The sequence below is a fragment of the Neofelis nebulosa genome, chromosome 7 (assembly GCF_028018385.1).
Source record: "Neofelis nebulosa isolate mNeoNeb1 chromosome 7, mNeoNeb1.pri, whole genome shotgun sequence".
In the NCBI taxonomy this organism is placed as follows: domain Eukaryota; kingdom Metazoa; phylum Chordata; class Mammalia; order Carnivora; family Felidae; genus Neofelis; species Neofelis nebulosa.
In genome coordinates, this window is record NC_080788.1 from 38,617,741 (window position 1) to 38,637,536 (window position 19,796).

Consider the following 19,796-nt stretch of genomic DNA (forward strand, 5'->3'; position numbering starts at 1 on the left):
TCTGGTTCATATAAGTAAAATTGCTAGTCACATGCAATAGCAATGTACATTTAGGTGATGTCATGAAGAGAGGTAAAGACAACTTGTCATTTACTTCTTGCAAGAAAAAAATTGTTTTGCACATAAAGCTGTATAATTTTAATTCACTTTGAAAGTTTCATGCCAAAAATGCATTAAGTGAGGGTGGCAGTTTCTAATGAATCAGACAAAATGGAAATTGTTTTAAAAGATGCCACAGTTTTTGTTTCTGTTTTTGTAATCTTCTTCCTTTCCTTCCTTTAAGAATGTAAATTAAATGAGGTTTCAGGAGGGAAAGTGAATCTAAAAGAGGAAAGAACAGTTCTAGACTTCTTTCTGAATCTCATCTTGTATCTCCAGGCTACAGGGCTCTCTAATTCTTGCCAAAGTATGACCTGCCCTCTCTTTAACCCTTTAGGGCAAGACAAGGAAGGAGACAGGTTTGTGCTGGGCACAAAACCCACCAGGGAGGCACGGCGCACTCTTCAAGAAGTAGGCTTATTTGGGGGAGCCTGGGTGGCTCAGTCAGTTAAGCATCCAACTTCCGCTCAGGACATGATCTCACAGTCGGTAAGTTCAGGCCCTGTGTCGGCTTCTGTGCTGACAGCTCAGAGCCTGGGTCCTGCTTCAGATTCTGTGTGTGTGTGTCTCTCTCTCTACTGCCCCTCCCCTGCTCATGCTCTGTCTCTCTCTCTCTCTCTCTCTCTCAAAAACTAAATTAAAAAACATAAAAAAATTTAAATAAAAAAAAGAAGTAGACGTATTTGGAAAAATGTCTATTCATGTCCTCTGCCAGTTTTTAATTGGATTATTTGTGTTTTTGGGGGTGTTGAGTTGTATAAGTTCTTTATATGTTTTGCATATTAACCCCTTATTGGATATATCATTTGCAAATATTTTATCCCATTCAATAGGTTGCCTTTTTTGTTTTGTTGATGGTTTCCTTTGCTGTGCAGAAGCTTTTTATTTTGTTGTAGTCACAATAGTTTAATTTTGTTTTTGTTCCCCTTGCCAGAGGAGACCTATATCTAGAAAAATGTTTCCACAGCTAGTGTCAAATAAATTACTACCTAGGTTTTCTTCTAGAAGACATCCAGATAGCCAGCAGACATATGAAAAGATGCTCAGCATCACTAATTATCAGGGAAATGCAAATCAAAACCACAATGAGATATCACCTCACACCTGTCAGAATGACTAAAATTAAAAAAAAAAAAACCATAAGAAATAACAGTGTTGGCAAGGATGTGGAGAAAAAGGAACCCTCTTGCACTGTTGGTGGGAATGCAAATTGGTAGAGCCACTGTGGAAAACGGTATGGAATTTCCTCAAAAATAATAAAAATAGAATTACCATATGATACTGTGTATTCACCCAAAGAAATGAATGGAATATTCATACACACAATGGAATATTCATATTCACACACAATGGAATATTACTTAACCATAAGAAAGAATCTTGCCATTTGCAATGATGTGTACAGATCTAGAGGGTGTAATGTCAAACAGAGAAAGACAAATACCATATAATTTCACTCATATATGCAATTTAAGAAACAAATGAACCAACGAAGAAAAGAGACAAAAAAACCCCACCAGACTCTTAAATATAGAGAACTGATGGTTATTAGAGGGGAGGTGTGTGGGGGGATGGGTGAAATAGATGAAGGGGATTAAAAGTACCCATGTGATGAGCACTGGGTAATGGATACACTGGTTGAATCACTATATTGTATGCCTGAAACTAACTTAACACTGTATGTTAATTATACTTCAATAAAAATAAAAAAAGAAGTAGGCTTATTTCTTTTAGTAGATAGGGCACATTAAACCTAAAGCTGCTCCTAGATACCCCCCCCCCCCCCCCGCTGGTTTTCAGAGTATATATTTTTAAACTTGAAACACTTTGTTCAGAAACCATATAATCTGATGCTAAACAGGTACACACTTAACACAGCTGCTGTGGTGTGCGAGGCCTGGAGCCCCACCTATTGGGCACTTCGGCCTCTCTCCTTTTCCTGGGGGTCTTGGATTGAGTGTTATGGGGATATGGAAGTTCTGTAGAAAATGAATCTGGTCTAATCCCTTCCTTATACAGATAGGGGAAATGAGACTAGATGGGGTGGTGTCACTGTAACACATGTTGCCTGATTAAAATAGTTCAGCTGACTCACCTGTAAAATAATCACAATTTTTTAACATAAGGATCAAGGGCATATGTTGGAGAGATACTAAAGAGAGTAATAATGTAACAACAGGACCCCAAAATTGACATTAAAAGGTTATCCCCCAAACCTATTCTTTCTATATCAAAGGTGATTTTACAGCAGAGGTATGACTTATGAAATAGGATTTTCCTTTCCTTTTTCTTCTTTAATTTGGAAAAAGTTTTGAAAATACAGAAAAGTACAGAGAATAAAATAAAAAACTACCATGGGCAGTTGTTAATCTTTTGTCTTCTTTGCTTTGTGTATAACATATACTGTTATCTATCTATCCATGGCTCATAAACAAGAAAGCAAGCTACAAAAGTCCAGTAGTTTAAACTGGGGGAATCTCCATGCGGATGATTTAGATAACATTAGATAATACAGAATACATTTAATATATATGATATATATATATATGTATGTATATATATATGAAACAAAGAAGAATATATATAAACATTGTATATTTTAAGAGTATATTTTAAATATTTATAATTATTATTATAAAATTCAGATATGCTTAAATTGTTTATATATTTATATACATATGGAAATTTAAAAAATCAACACATAAAGTACAGTTGAAATCCTCTCTGTGTTCCTTTTTAGCTCATTCCTCTCCTTTCCCCATTTCCGGAAGCAAACACACTCATGAATTTAATCTGGACCCTTGTGTCCAATAAATACATTTGTTTGCTTCTTTTACCCACAAAGTAGATTTTTTATTATCAAAATATTAGTTGAAATTAATTGGATCTTAACATAGCTGTTAGCATGCCTGCCTTGAGATAATAAATTGATGTTTTGCTGAGGGAGGCAATTTTAGCAACTTTAAGCGTTTAACTAGATCCCTGAAAATAAAGACCTCAGATTTCTTGAAATAACTACAAACTCTTCCACTGTTTATTATCTTCTTCCTTGGATCCTTGTGCGGAGCCTGACTGACTCAAATTTACCCTTCTACTTCTTGAGTGTTGGTTATTTGGTTAATGTTCTAGAAGACAGAAAAGGCTCTTAAGGTCACAGCCAATGAAAGCAGACATGACAGGCACCATCCTGAGGGTGAAGGAAACAAACAAAAAAATACACCAGAAATGGGTTCTCTGCATACAAGACACGGGGTAGAGAAAATGTTAGATTACATTAGGAAGGCGGAGATATAGTATCGCTTAGAAAGATTTCCATAAAAAATGATTGAAAGTTTAAAAAATTTCTAATGCTTTGAGGCTCTGGCAGTCACAGAGTCCAGTTCTGCGTCCTGGCTCTGTCACTTACTAGTTGGATGCCCTTAACTTCTCTGTGTTCGGGTCCTTCCAGTAAAATGAGAATAATAGTACGTGCTGCATAGAGTTGTTGTGAAATGAAGTGAGCTAATCCACGTCAAGCATAGGAACAGTGCCCCCCACAGAGGCGGCACATGACACACGTATGCTGCTAGTCATACTAGTAGTGGTGGTGGTAGTGGTTGTAGTAGTGGTAGTTAGTAGCCATAGTAGTTATAGTCATGGTAGTAGTAACATTTGGAAAACTAGCCCATGTGGAAGATCATAACCTTGTGTGTGGGAGGGTACAGACTCCGGAACCTCACTGTGTCCTCTGGATCCTCCACACAGTTGGTAAAAACCAATTGTGTGGGCCTGGGGACAACGACACTACAGCATATTTGGTGGGCGTAGACGGTGCACAATCAACTTTAGCTGTTATGCATATTCCAGATACAGAATGCCTTCGTGTTCTTAAGGCACGTCCTATTTTTAAAGTGTAGAGTCAAGCTCGCAATTTCCTCATAGCAAGAAGTCAAGGGAAGCTGGAGGAAGGCTCTGATTGCGTTGATTAGTTTATCCTAGAGCAATGTGTCCCGGTTCGGAAGGACTGTCTGAATCACTGCTGGAGATACAGCTCTGACTAGTCACAGCTCTGCGGAAGTACAAGGAGATCCAAAAGGTGGGCTCTTTTTCCTTGAAAAGGGGCGGCTAAGCTCCCTCTGAAATTCTTTTTTGAGAAGATCCCCAGAGGAAGGGAGGCCTAGAAGATGTCCTTAAAAATAGACCAGTGGGGGGGGCGCCTGGGTGGCTCAGTCGGTTAAGCGTCCGACTTCGGCTCAGGTCATGATCTCACGGTCTGTGGGTTCGAGCCCCGCATCAGGCTCTGTGCTGACAGCTCAGAGTCTGGAGGCTGTTTCAGATTCTGTGTCTCCCTCTCTCTGTGACCCTCCCCCATTCATGCTCTGTCTCTCTCTGTCTCAAAAATAAATAAACGTTTAAAAAAAAAATTAAAAAAAAAAAATAGACCAGTGGGGGTGCTTGGGTGGCTCAGTCAGTTAATTGTCCAACTCTTGATTTTGGCTTAGGTCATGATCTCATGGTTTGTGAAATCCAGCCCCACATCTGGCTCTATGCCAACAGGGCAGGGTCTGCTTGGGATTCTCTCTCTCCCTCTCTTTCTGCCCGTTCTCTGCTCATGCTCAGTTTCTCGAAATAAATAAATCAACTTAAAAAAAATAGACCAGTGAATTCTGATAACAAGTGCTTTACAGTTCTAAAGCATTTCTGCACATATTAACAGTACCAACCTTCATAAGAAACCTATGAGAAAGGAGCTATTATCCCCCCTTGTCAGAGGAAGAGGTGAGGTACTGAAAATTTCAGTGACTTGCTCAAAATTCCTATATTAGGAGGAGAATCCAGCTCTTTCCTGCTTCTAGTTCAGAACTTTTATTACTCATACAGACTCTGGTGGAATGTTCCTTGCTGGCACGTACTTGTCTTTGTGGGAACAATTTCATTCCTCCAACTTCTTTGTTACCTTATTAGTTTTAGGCAGCTTAATTCTAAATCCCATACCCTTAGCAATTATGTTCATAGGCAGTCTGTGTGTGCGTGTGCACGTGTGTATGAATGCACACGTACTCACCCATGCACACACACAAGTGCATGCTGGGGGGGCAAGTGAATTTTTTTCATTTTGTATTTCTTTTTAGTGTACTTTTAAAAGATGAGAATCTCAGATTGAAGTTGAAGACCATTGTGATTGAGCCAGATTTTGAGTATGCTAAATCACTTTTCTGGATTGAAACCTGAGAAGTAATTCAGTCCAAACTGAAAGGGAGTGATTTTTCACATTAAATGAACCTTTTTTTTTTCCTTTTCTGAAAACATGATCTAATGTCTTTTATAAAAGGAGAGCCAAAGAACTTCTGTTGCAGTCTCCAGCTGTCAAACCTGCCTCCCATACTTTTGCCCTGCAGCAAAAGGCAGGGACATCAGGTGACAAACCCCAAATTTCAACTAGTCACACAAATTACAGACCTTCCTATCATGATGTCCTCTTGACCTTTTGCCTTTCCCCTACAATGAAGAATGAGACACAGTTTAAATCAAAATGACTCTCATGGGCAATTTTACAAAACAAATAGAAGCACAGAGCCTCCCCCCACCCCCTCCCCCCCAGTTCCCCCCGCTGGGCCAGCCTGTTCCCTCTCTCCATGCAGGCAGGAGCTAATAATTAGAAAGACCTTTCCCACCCCCCAGACAATGCTGCTCTGCTTGCCAAGAGCCCTGTTTGACTTGAAGAAAGAGTTTGACAAAGTAAATATTTACAAAAACAGCTAGAGTCAGATGCCAAGTCCCGCTTCTGGGGAACACTTAAAGAAGTATTTACAAGAAAAGGCTTCTCCGTGGGGCACCGCACTGCCCGGTGGGGATGCTGATTCAAGGTCCATTCTGGCTCTATCAGTGTTTCTGTTAGCCTTTTCCATGCCAGGACGCTTTTCACAGAGTATATGAATAATTACATTTACCATTGAAGAGTCAACTCAGAAATGTACCAATTAGGGACCACAGGAAAGAGTCTTTAAATGTTACTGCTCCAGCACTAGGGAGAAAGCTTTGTGAAGTCAACAGAGAGGAAATTAAAAGGCAGGGCTAATTAGCACTGGGAAAACGTCATTATTAAAAAAAAAATTTTTTTTTATTTTTGGAAATAGATCGATTACCTCACGAGACCTAGTCATGTTTGTATTACCTGTAGATCTGTTGTCTATAACACTGTGGGACTTGAGAGCTCAAACATGGTGAGAATCAAAACAGGTGCCCCCGCCTGTTCCCATTATGCACATTAGCCCGTGGCCTGTGCACAGCCTGTTAAACAGCTGAATTTGAAACAATCATGGTGCAGGCCAAACATTAGCCCGAAGGCCTGTCTGTCTAGGGATTTGGCCATTTACATTGATTTTTTTTTTTTACCCACATTTTTCATGAAACACAAATATTTGCCATGGCAACTGGGGTGTCACATGACATGCTGGTACATAAACAGCTTGGAAATCTCTTAAGGGGGCACAGCCCACCAGTGCTGCAAATCCAGGGAAAACATCTTGAGGAAGATTTGGGCGTTAAGATGAAGGTCTGGGAACAGCAGGTAACAGTCTATGTTAGACACAGTAGGATTCATTTCTTCTCTGCCACTCTTCCTTTTCTCTTTCTTCCTTCTTTTTTTTTTTTTTTCTAATGGGAGCAGCTGTAAATATGACCACATAGGGTAAGCCCAGAAAAAGACACTGCCAGCTGTCTCCTTTTTCTGGTGAAAAGTTTCAATTATCACAACTCTGTGGCTCATAAACATAAGAAAGCAAGCTTCAAAAGTCCAGCACCTTTAAACCCAGCGAATCTCCATGAGGATTAATTATGTTGTACTGTGAGCTCCTAATGTCAGAGAATACAGAATTTCTTCTCTTTCCTCATTAGGATATCTGGACAAAACTGGAGAGCTTGCTTTTTAGCCTGTGCTTAAAGACAAATGAAGTCGAGTAAAACCTCATAATAACATACCCTATGCAATGTGAATTTGGATACAAAGCAATAGCTATTGTATTCCAGACTCCTGGACCAGCTAGCGATATAGGTTGGCCCAGTCATTTAGTTAATGTGACAATAATGTGACATGCTTGAATTTTTTAAGACCCCACTGATAATGTAATGCTAGAGTTTACTTATACAGCAATCCCCCTCTAAAAATCAAATGCATCTCAACAGCTGAAGTATTTATTTCTATGTCAGTGGTACAATTCTATCAGATGTGTGCACTACCAAAAACCTCACTGAGAATATTGTAAATAACAACAGTTTTCTTTTGTTAGAAGGATGAATACCTTTGATGTTTGTTTCTTGGCAGAGACCTTCTTCACTTCCACTGGAATCAGCTGTGGTTTCTGAGGTGTACCGAAAGGGGCTGTGGACAGAGGCGATGCAATGTTACCTCTTCCAGAAAAAGGCTGAGTCATTGGGTGGATGTTATTGGGTTTGCCACTTGAAAGTCAAATGGCTCTGACACCCTTTGACTGTTCATTCTCAGCCCTGCCTGTATCAATTCAATCAAATATTTGTGATCACGGACTTCAAAAGGAAAGCAAAAAACATGGGAGGGCAACTGTTCCATCAGAATATAAGATCAGCTCGTTTTATGCAAACTGCCCAGATGAAAAGGCAAATTTTAAAATAGCAGGCAAATTAGAGAGTAATATTTGTCATATAAAAATGTTTCACTATAAGATCTTTTTAAATAGCCATATTCCCAAGTTCATTTTGGTAACAATATAACTACCTATGCTGGACTATTCTGTGTAGTCAGTAAAAAAAGACAATTCTGAAGAATTTAAATGGCTTGGGGGAAATAATACAAGTGAAAGAACACAGTAAATATTACTTTTGAAATAATATTTATAATAACAATATTAATGAAATCTATAAGCAACAACTTTTAGAGCACACATCCATCCGGTCCATAGGTGGGTAGGTCTACCTGCTAGACAGACAGTGCTCGGGAGAGAAACCACATCTCTCCTGTTGCCTGGCAGCAAATCCAACTGCCCTTTACAAATAGCTCAAGTCTGACTTGAGGGGATTCAAGTCAGGGGAGAAATTTTCAGGGGAGAAAAATCCTTACCGTACTGTCTCCAAGAAAGAAAACAAAAATAATTAAACAGTTAATTGAGTCAAAAGAGTGAGGTTTTTTCCCAACTGTCTTAGCGCACCCCTTCTCTGTCCATTTTGTAATAACCATCTTAGAAAGGACAGATACTGGTCAAAAACAGCACCTCAGTATACAATTTGGAATCCCACCATGAGCTCCCAACTCTCTCACGTTGTCTCAAGTTGGCTGCAAGCAATTTCTTCAGCCATCTCTTAAAAAGTAGGACGAATTCCAGAGTCTTGTCACTAAAATTCACCTCCACCAAAGGCAACTTGGTTTGACCTGCTTTTCAGACTTCCTGGCTGCCAGCAAGACTCCCTGACTGTAAAACTGACCAGCACCCTCCCTAAGCTTGGGCAGTGAAGACTCCATTCTAAGCCTGTAAGTTTTGCCTTGACCTCTGTACTCTCCTGCCCTCCCACTTCTGAAGACCAGTCCACACCCTGTACTCAGGCTGCTTTAAATCCACAGATTCACCCGTAAAGGCTACTATTCCTATTGTCTGCAGGCTCAGTATACTTTTTGTTAAACTATCAGGCTCCTTCAGACAACTGGGATCTTTGGTTAAATTCCCATGTTCAGACAAAACAGCAGCTTGACAAGTTTTTAAGTAGGCATAATTTTTAGAGCATTCTAGTAAAATTTTAATGAAATTTGGTAGAATAAAGATCTAAAAGATTTGTAATTTCATATGGATCTAAAAGATTTGTAATTTCATATGGATATCTAAAAAGTTTTTAAACATTTTTCTTAGTTACTTGCAGAAATTCTGTCACTAAATTATAACTCTATGTGGCCTTAGATTTTATGGGACACATATATTTGAAGAATGTGTCTGCATTTTCAATGGAATTGTATCATAAGGTACTGCCTATATTTTGTTACCTGATTTCCCTTCTGGAAAATGTTTATCTGTATGATAAACTTTGCTGGGGTTAATGTCAGGGGGGAAAAAATCTTGTCTTTCTGGACAAACCTGTATGCTTTTATGGTAGTTACTGATATGTACCTGCCCAATAGCCATCCCCCTTTCTTTCTTGCTAATTTTAGAACTTCATTTTTTTTTCAATCTGTCCAGCTCCCAGGGTTGCCAGATTTAGCAAAAAAAAAAAATTTTAGAGGACATACAGTTAAATTTTAATTTTAGGTAAACAACAAATAATGTTTTAGTATAAATATGCCCCAAATAGTAAATATATTTAATATCCAACAAAGAACAGAATTTTCATGGATGGATTGGACTAAGCATAACTTACTATATGAAGAATTTAGTGTAAATATGTCCCAAATCCTAGCCCTAAACCTAAACCTAACCCTATCTCTGGACCCTCACTTTCCCAGCCTTTCTTATAGCTAACAGTAGCCACGTGACCAGTGAGCTGTAAGGGGAAAATCTATCAGGGCTTCTGGGAAGAGACTGATTGTTTTCCCCTCTCCCTGCCTTGAATGTGTACATCAAGGCCCAGATCTGCAAGAGCTGTGGAAGAGCCATGAGGTGGCAAGCACGAGGATGAAATCAAACATGCTAAAGAAGGTAAAGCAGACAGAGAGCTGTTGCAATTCTTTTGATGAGTACCACCAGCCCTATGCTGCCTGCTTCCTGATTTCTTATGTGTGAGACCGAGGAACTCCTCATTGTTTAAGCCACTGTTAAGTGAGGATTTCTGATATTGCAGTGCCATACATTCCTGGCTAGTACTCCTCCCTTGCTTTGTCTTATGGCCTGTGGTAGGGCCTCAAGGACAATGTTCAATGATGGTGGCAGTAGTGGTCATTCTTGAACTGTCTCTGCTTTTAATGGAAAGATAGAATCCTCCTAAAGCTGGACTACTGAGAATATTGTTGGCCCTAGGGTTTTGGTTGAACAAGGCAATAATCAGGGTCAGAAAATCCTCTTCTACTCTGCTCCAAGATTTTCACCTATTTATTAATGTTGAATTGCATTACATGATTTTTTTAATTTTCCCATATATGGAGATGATCATAGGATTTTTCTTTTCTAATCTGTTAATGTGGTGAATTGTGTTGTTTGGTTTTTCTAATGTTGAGTCTTCCTCACATCCTTCCTTATCATGATGAAGGTAAAAAAGCATACTGCTAACTTTTATTGGGAATGTTTGCCTCTGTGTTCCCGAGATCGACCTATGTATTCTTTTTAATTTTTTTTTAATGTTTATTTTTGAGAGAGAGAGAAAGAGAGAGACAGAGCACGAGTAGGGAGGGGCAGAGAGAGAAGGACACAGAATCCGCAACAGGCTCCAGGCTCTGAGCTGTCAGTGCAGAGCCTGACGCAGGGCTTGAACTCACTAACTGTGAGATCATGACCTGAGCCAAAGTCGGACACTCAACTGACTGAGACACCCAGGTGCCCCAACCCGTGTATTTTTTTATTGCACTGTCCTCATCCAGTTTTGGTAGCGTAGCTATAGTAGCTTCATAAAATCAGTTGGCAAGCTTTTCTTCTTTTCTTTTTCTATGAAATGGTTTAAGATGATGATTAGTGATCCTTTAAAGTTAGTAGAACTTGCCTATAAAAGGGCCTGAGGACTTTTTCCTTCTGGTATATTTCTGTGTGCATACATGTGTGCACACACCCACATGTGTTGTTTAACACAGAAATCTATTTTTGATTACCAGTTCAAATGATCTAATGGCATCATTTTCTTTGAGTTTCCTGCTTTCTTTTGAGTTAATTTTGACAATTTTGATTTCTCAAGGAAAATTCTCATTTCATTAAAAAATACATGGCATAAAGTTATCATACGACAATTTTTAAAAAATTCTATGTATCTTTGTTCATCTTAATATTATTTCTTTGTGCCTTCTCTTTTTTAATTTCAGATTTATTGAGGCATAATTGACATACAAAATTGTAAGATATTTAAAGTGTGGGAGTTTGAGAACACACACACACACACACACACACACACACACACACACATTGTGGAAGAATTCCTTCCCATCTAGTTAACACGTACATCATCTCACATATTTATTTATTTATTTATTTATTTATTTATTTATTTAAAAAAATTTTTTAAACATTTATTTATTTTTGAGAAGAGAGAGACAGAGCATGAGTGGGGGAGGAGAAAGGAAGAGGGAGACACAGAATCTGAAACAGGCTCCAGGCTCTGAGCTGTCAGCACAGAGCCCGACACGGGGCTCGAACTCACTGACCGTGAGATCATGACCTGAGCCGAAGTCGGACGCTAAACTGACTGAGCCACCCAGGCGCCCCTCACATATTTATTTATTTTTTAAAAATTAATGGGAACATTTAAGTTCTCTCTTAGCAAATGTCAATTATACACTATATCATTATCAAGTATAGTCACCATGTTTTACATCAGATCTTCAGACATTATTCATTTTATAGTGGAAAGTTTGTACCCTTTACCAACCTGTATCCACTTCTCAATCCCTGGCACTCACTTTTATATTCTCTGTTTCTATATATTTGACATTTTAAAAAATTCCACATATAAGTGATACCATGCAGCATTTGTCTTTCTGTGCCTGCCTTATTTCACTCAGCATAATACCCTCCAGATTCATGTTGTCCCCTCCACGTTGTCACAAATGGCAGGATTTCCTTCTTTTTTAAGGCTGAATAACATTATATTATGTTATATTATTTATATAACATTATTTATATAATATTATTTATATTATAAATATTAATATAATATAATATAATATAATATATTACATTATATTCACACTCACACACACACACAAATCTATGTCACATTTCCTTTTGCCATTCATCCATCCACAGACACTTAAATAGTGTCCATATCTTGGCTATTATGAATACTGCAGTGAAAACGGGAATACATACCTCTTGAGATAATGATTTTTGTTACCTTTGGCTGTATACCCAGAAGTGGGATTGCTGATCAGATGGTAGTTCTACTTTTAATTTCTAGCGAAACTTGTATATTATTTCCCCTAGTGGCTTTACTAGTTTACATTTTCCCCAGCAGTATGCAGTGATTCCCTTTTCTCCACCACCTGCAAACATTTGTTCTCTTGTCTTTTTGATGCCAACCATTGTGACAGGTGTGAGGGATATCTCATTGTGGTTGTGATTTGCATTTCCCTAAGGATTAGTGATGTTGAGCACCTTTTCACATCCCTGTTGGCCCTTTGTCTTCTTTGGAAAAATGTCTGTTCGGGTCCTTTCCCTATTTTTTAATTGGGTTATTTGGTTTTTTTGCTATTGAATTGTATGTGCTTCTTAATATATTTTGTATATTAACCTTTTATTGGATTTGTGGGTTGCAAGTATTTTATCCCATTTCAAAAGTTGCCTTTCCATTTTGTTGGTGGTTTCTTTTTCTGTGCAGAAGCTTTTTACTTTGATGTCGACTCATTTATTTATTTTGGCTTTTGTTATCCTTGCTTTTGGTTTAAATCCAAAATATCATTGAGCTTACCCCTGTGCTTTCTTAGGAGTTTTATGACTTCAGGTCTTATGTTGAAGTCTTTAATCCATTTTGAGTTAATTTTTGTGTATAAGATTGTGGTCTGGTTTCATTCTTTTCAATGTGGAGGTACAGTTTTCCCAACACCATTTGTTGATGAGGTTATCCTTTTTGCCATTGTATGTTCTTGGATCCTTTGTCAAAACTTAATTGACCATAAAAACATGGTTTTATTCCTGGGCTCTTTGTTCTATTGATTTATGTGTCTGTTTTTAATGTCAATACCATACTGTTTTGATAACTAAAGATTTGTAATATAGTTTGGAGTCGGGAAGTATGATACCTTCAGCTTTTTTCTTTTTCAAGATTGCTTTCTCTATTCAGAGTTTCTGAGTATTAGGAATTATTTCTTCTATCCCTGTAAAAAAAAAATGCCATTGGAATGGCAAGTCTTATAGACTGCTTTGGGTGGTATGACCATTTTAACAAGATTAGTTTTTCAATTCATGAATTTGGAATATATTTCCATTTACTTGTGTTTCTTCAATTTCCTTCATCAATGTTTTATAGTTTTCAGATCTTTCACATGCTTGGTTAAATTTATTCCTTCCTAAGTATTTTATTCTTTTTTGATGCTATTGTAAATGGGATTATTTTCTTAATTTCTCTTTCTGATAGTTTATTGTTAGTGTATAGAAATGCAACTAATTTTTGTATATTGATTTTGTATCCTACAGCTTTACTGAATTCATTTATTACTTCTAACCATTTTTTGGTGGTGTATTTAGAATTTTATATATAGAATATGTCATTTTCAGAGACAATTTTACTTCTTCCTTTCTGATTTAAATATCTTTCATTTCTTTTTCTTGCCTAGTTGCCTTGGCTAGGACTTCCAGAACTATGTTGAATAAAAGTTGCAAGAGTGGGCATCCTAGTCATGTTCCTGATCTTAGGGAAAAAAAACTTTTAGCTTTTGTTCATTGAGTATAATGTTAGCTGTGGGGTGTCATATATGGCTTTTATGATGTTGAAATTGCTTTTATATCCAGTTTGTTGAGAGTTTTTATTATGTAAGGATATTGAATATTGTCAAATGCTTTTTCTGTATCCATTGAGATGATCATATGATTTTCATCCTTCATTTTGTTAATGTAGTATATTGCATGTGTTGATTTGTATATGTTGAACCATCCTTGCATCCAGGAATAAATCATACTTGATCATGGTGTATGGGCCTATATATGCATTGTTAAATTCAATTGGCTAATATTTTACTGAGAATTTTTTGTATCTATGTTTATCAGGAATATTGGCCTGTAATTTTCTTTTCTTGTCTGCTTTGGTATGAGGGTAATGCTGGCTTCATAAAATGAGTTTGGAAGTTTTCCTCTTCTATTTTTTGGAAGAATTTGAGAAGGGTTGGTATAAATTTTCTTTAAATGCTTGGCAGAATTCACCAGTGAAGTCATCTGATCCTGGACTTTGCTTCACTGGGAAGTTTTGATTACTGATTCATTCTCCTTACCAGTAATTGTTCTCTTCAGATTTTCTATTTCTTCATGATTCAAACTTGGTAAGTTTAGGTTTCTAGGAATTCATCCATTTCGTCTAGGTTATCTAATTTTTCATGTATAACTGTTCATATAATTTCTTATGATCCTTAGTATTTCTGTGTCATCATTTGTAATGTCTCCCCTTTCATTTTGATTTTATTTGAGTCTTCTCTCTTTTTCTTTCTTAGTTTGTCTAGCTAGAGGTTTGTCAATTTGGTTTATCTTTTCAAAATACTAGCTCTTGGTTTTATTGATATTTTTTCTTGTCGTTCTTGTCTCTATTTTATTTATTTCCACTCTGATCTTTGTTATTTCCTTCCTTATAACTTTGGACTTAGTTTGTTCTTCTTTTTCTAGTTCTTTGAGGTATAAAGTTAGGTTGTTTATTTGAGATCTTTCTGTTTTCTTAGTATATATGTTTATTGCTATGAACTTAGAACTGCTTTTGTTGCATCCTGTATGTTTTGGCATGTTATGTTTCAATTTTTGTCTCAAGGTATTTTTTAATTTCCCTTTTGATTTCTCCTTCGACCCATTGGTTGTTTAAATTGCACATATTTGTGAATTTTCCAGTTTTTCTCTTGTAATTGATTTCTAGTTTCATACCATTGTGGTTAGAAAAGAAGCTCGGTATGATTTTAATTATCTTAAATATATTAAGACTTGTTTTAATTTGTATTTCCCTAGTATCTAATGATGTTAAGCATGCTTTCATTTACCAATATACCATCTGTATATCTTCTTTGGTATAATTTCTGTTCTAGTCTTTTGTCCAATAGGTGATTGGGTTATTTATTTTCTTATTGAGTTTCAATAAGAGTTCTTTGTATATTCTGGACAAAAATTCTTTGTCAAATATGTGTTTTGAAATATTAACTCCTCATCTGTAGCTTTTCTTTTCATTTTCTTAATATTGTCTTTCAAAGAGAGGAAATTTTAAATTTTGATGAAGTCCAATATGTTAATTTTTTACTTTTATGGATTTGTGGTATTTAAGAAATCTTTGCCTAATCTGAGGAAACAAAAAATTTCCCCCTTTGTTTTCTTCTAAAAGCTTTTTTTAGTTTTAGGCTTTACATTTAGATCTATATTCCAAGTAAATTTTTATACATGGTGCAAGGTATGGGTCAAGGTTCTCTAAATAACTATCTTCAACTGTTTCAGCACCATTTGCTGAAAAGATTATCCTTTCTCCATTGAATTGCCTTCATGTCCTTGTTTAGAATAAATTGACCATGTTTGTGTAGGTTTACTCCTGAACTCTCTGTTTTGTTCTATTGATCTCAATATTCATCCTTTTGCTAATACCACACTGTCTTGATAACTAGAACTTTATACTAACTCAAATAACCTAAGTTCTCCAACGTTACTTTTCTTTTTCAAAATTATTTTGCGGGGCGCCTGGGTGGCTCAGTCGGCTAAGCATCTGACTTTGGCTCAGGTCATGATCTCCCAGTTCGTGAGCTCGAGCCCCGTGTCTGGCTCTGGGCTGATGGCTCGGAGCCTGGAGCCTGCTTCAAATTCTATGTCTCCCTCTCTCTCTCTGCTTCTCCCCTGCTCACGCTCGGTCTCTCTCTCCTTCAAAAATAAATAAAAATATTAAAAAAAAAATTATTTTGCATCTTTGCTTTTCCATATAAATTTTAGAATTGGCTTGTCGGTTTCTACCCATATATTCGATTGATCTTAATATGGATTGCATTGAATTAATAGACAACTTTGGATGATTAACATAACAATATAGAGTCTTCTAATCCATGAACATGGCTTACCTTTGACCCCAAGATCAAGAGTCACGTGCTCTGTTGACTGAACATGCCAGGGACCCTGGCATTGTTTTTTAAAATTCAATTTCCAATTGTTGATTTCTAGTATATAGAAATTCAATTAATTTTTATATATTAATCTGATATCCTGAAACCATGCTAAACTCTCTTATTCATTCTCTTAGTGCTTTTTTGTAGATTCTTTCAAATGTTCTTTGTAGTTATCATGCTGTTTACAAATAGAGACAGTTTAAATTTTATTTTCTATCTGCATACCTTTATTCTTTTTCTTACCTCATTGTATTGGCAAGGACCTTCCATACAATGTTAAATAGATGTGGTGAAAGTAGACATCTTTGCCTTGTTTCTGATCTTACATAGAAAGCAGTTGATCTTTCACTATTAAGTATGATTTTAGCTGTAGGTGTCCTATATTAGGCTGAGAAAGTTCCTTTATATTATATTTCCCTTAGGTTTTTTAAAATTATTATTTAATGCATGTTGAATTTTATTTTATTTTTATTTGTTGAGATGGAGATGGTCATATGGTTTTTCTTCTTCAGTTTGTTGATACAATGATTTACATTGATTGATTTTTAAATGTTGCAACAGTCTTGCATTCTTAGGATAATCCCTACATGGTCATGATGTATTATTTCTTTAATATTGTGGGATTCCAATTTGCTCATATTTGTGGGACATTTTTATATCTATTTTCATGAAGAAGAATAGGCTGTGGTTTTCTTGTCCTCTAATGTCTGTCTAGTTGTGATATCAGGGTGATGCTGGCTTCATAAAATGGTCTGAGGAGTGTTGTATTCTATTTTCTAGAAGAATTTGTAGTAGAATTGGTAATATTTCTTTCTTGATTGTTTGGTAGAATTCACCAGGGATGCCATCTGGAACTTGTGTTTTCTTTCTAAGAAAGTTTTTAAGTGCAAATTAAATTTCCTTAATAGATATAGGACTAATCAGGTTATCTATTTCTTCTTGATGAGCTTCAGTAGCATGTGTCTTTTAAAGAATTTGTCCATTAGACTAAGGTGTCCAATTTATGGGTGTAAAGGTATTTATAATGTTCCCATATCAACCTTTAAATATCTATAGGATTTGTAATGATGACTCCTCTTTCATTCATGATAGTGGTAATTTGTTCCTCTTCTCTTTTTATCTTTGGTAGTCCTTTGTTAGGCTAGAGGTTTACCAAGTTTATTGATATTTTCCAAGAAACAGATTTGGTTTCAGTAATTTTCTCTATTTTTATCTATTCTCAATTTCATTGCTTTTTACCTTCATTTCTTTTTTATTTTTTAAATTTGAAAAACAAATTTAACGTTTCTATTTATTTTGAGAGAGAGAGACAGACAGAGGACAAGCAGGGGAGGGGCAGAGAGAGTGGAAGACACAGAATCTGAAGCAGGGTCCAGGCTCTGAGCTGTCAGCACAGAGCCCAAGGCAGGGCTCAAGCTCATGAACTGCAAGAGCAGGACCTGAGCCAAAGTCAGACACTTAACTGACTGAGCCACCTAGCTGCTCCTTTACTTTCATTTCTATTATTTACTTCTTTCTGCTTGCTTTGCGTATAATTTGCTTTTCTTTTCCTAGATTCTTGAAGTAGGAACTTAGATAATTAGTCTGAGATCTATCTTCCTTTCTAGTATAAGCATCTAATGCTATAATTTTCTCTATAAATAGTATTTTAGTTGCATTCTATAAATTTTGATATGTTTTATTATTTTATTCAATTAAAAATATTTTAATATTTTATTATTATTATTATTATTATTATTAATGATTTCAGGAATAAAATTTGGTGATTCATCACTTACATATAACACCCAGTGCTCATCCCAGCAAGTGTCCTGCTTAATGTCCCTTACTCATTTAGCCCATCCCCCCACTCACCACCCTGCCAACAACCCTCAGTTTATTCTCTGTATTTAAGAGTCTCTTATGGTTTGTCTCCCTCTCTGTTTTTATATTACTTTTGCTTCACTTCCCTTATGTTCATCTGTTTTGTTTCTTAAATTCCATATGAGTGAAGTCATATGATATTTGTCTTTCTCTGACTGACTTATTTCTCTTAATATAATATACTCTAGTTCCATCCACATTGTTGCAAATGGCAAGATTTCATTCTTTTTGATCGCCAAGTAATATTCCAGTGTGTGTGTGTGTGTGTGTGTGTGTGTGTGTGTGTAGACCACATCTTTATCCATTCAGCAGTTGATGGACATTTGGGCTCTTTCCATAATTTGGCTATTGTTGATAGTGCAGCTATAAACATTGTGTGCATGTGCCCCTTCTACTAGCACTCCTGTATCCTTGGGATAAATACCTAGTAGTGCAATTGCTGGGTCTTAGGGTAGTTCTATTTTTAATTTTTTGAGGAACCTCCCTACAGTTTTCCAGAGTGGCTTCACCAGTTTGGATTCCCACCAGCAGTGCAAAAGTGTTCCTCTTTCTCTGCATCTTCACCGACATCTGTTGTTGCCTGACTTGTTGATTTTAGCCACATCTTGCCAGATGTGAGGTGGTATCTCTCTGTGGTTTTGATTTGTACTTCCCTGATGATGAGTGATGTTGAGCATCTTTTCATGTGTCTGTTAGCCATCTGGATGTCTTCTTTGGAAAAGTGTCTATTCATGTCTTTTGTTGTATTATTTGTTTTTTGGGTATTGAGTTTGATAAGTTCTTTATAGATTTTGGATACTAACCCTTTATCTGATATGTCATTTGCAAATATCTTCTCCCATTCTGTTGGTTGCCTTTTAGTTTTGCTGATTGTTTCCTTTGCTGTGCAGAAGCTTTTTATCTTGATGAGGTCCCAATAGTTCATTTTTGCTTTTGTTTCCCTCACCTATGGAGACGTGCCAAGTAACAAGTTGCTGCAGCCACGGTCAAAGAGGTTGTTGCCTATTTTCTCCTCTAGGATTTTGATGGCTTGCTGTCTTACATTTAGGTTTTATCCATTCTGAGTTTGTTTTTGTATATGGTGTAAGAAAGTGGTCCAGGCTGATTCTTCTGCATGTTGCTGTCCAATTTCTCAACACCATTTGTTGAAGAGACTGTCTTTTTTCCATTGGATATTCTTTCCTGCTTTGTCAAAGATTAGTTGGGCATGAATTTGTGGGTCCATTTCTGGGTTCTCTATTCTGTTCCATTGACCTATGTGTCTGTTTTTGTGCCAGTTCCATACTGTCTTGATGATAACAGCTTTGTAATATAGCTTGAAGTCTGGAACTGTGATGCCTCCAGACTTGGTTTTCTTTTTCAGAATTGCTTTGGCTATTCGGGATCTTTTCTGGTTCCATACAAATTTTAGGATTGTTTGTTCTAGCTCTGTGAAGAATGCTCGTGTTATTTTAATAGGGATTGCCTTGAATATGTAGATTGCTTTGGGTAGTGTTGACATTTAACAATATTCTTCCAATCCATGAGCATGGAATGTTTTTCCATTTTTTTGTGTCTTCAATTTGTTTCATAAGCTTTCTATGGTTTTTAGTGTATAGATTTTTCACTTCTTTGTTGAGGTTTATTCCTAGGTATTTTATGGGTTTTGGTGCAATTGTAAATGGAATCAATTCCTTGATTTCTCTTTCTGCTGCTTCATTATTGGTATATAGAAATGCAACTGATTTCTGTACATTCATTTTATATCCTGCAACTCTGCCGAATTCATGTGTCAGTTCTAGCAGTTTTTTGGTGGAGTCTTTTGGGTTTTCCACATAGAGTATCATGTTGTCTGTGAATACTGAAAGTTTGATTTCCTCCTTGCTGATTTGGATGCATTTTGTTTCTTTGTGTTGTCTGATTGCTGAGGCTAGGACTTCCAACACCAAGT

The 19,796-nt window shown here is 36.6% G+C and overlaps 1 protein-coding gene across 8 annotated transcripts in view; it reads right to left on the bottom strand.

Annotated features, from left to right (window-relative positions):
* The window catches only part of IQCH (IQ motif containing H), a 212,130-nt gene that overhangs the window by 109,769 nt on the left and 82,565 nt on the right, over positions 1 to 19,796 (bottom strand). For 7 of the 8 annotated variants that reach the window (XM_058740614.1, XM_058740617.1, XM_058740616.1 and 4 more), the window contains 2 exons: positions 7,380 to 7,459; positions 5,539 to 5,577 (listed from right to left, as the gene is read on the bottom strand). In XM_058740614.1, coding sequence (XP_058596597.1) covers positions 5,539 to 5,577; positions 7,380 to 7,459 — 119 coding nt within the window. The remainder of the gene's footprint in view (positions 1 to 5,538; positions 5,578 to 7,379; positions 7,460 to 19,796) is intronic. The other variant, XM_058740613.1, reaches the window with a different exon arrangement.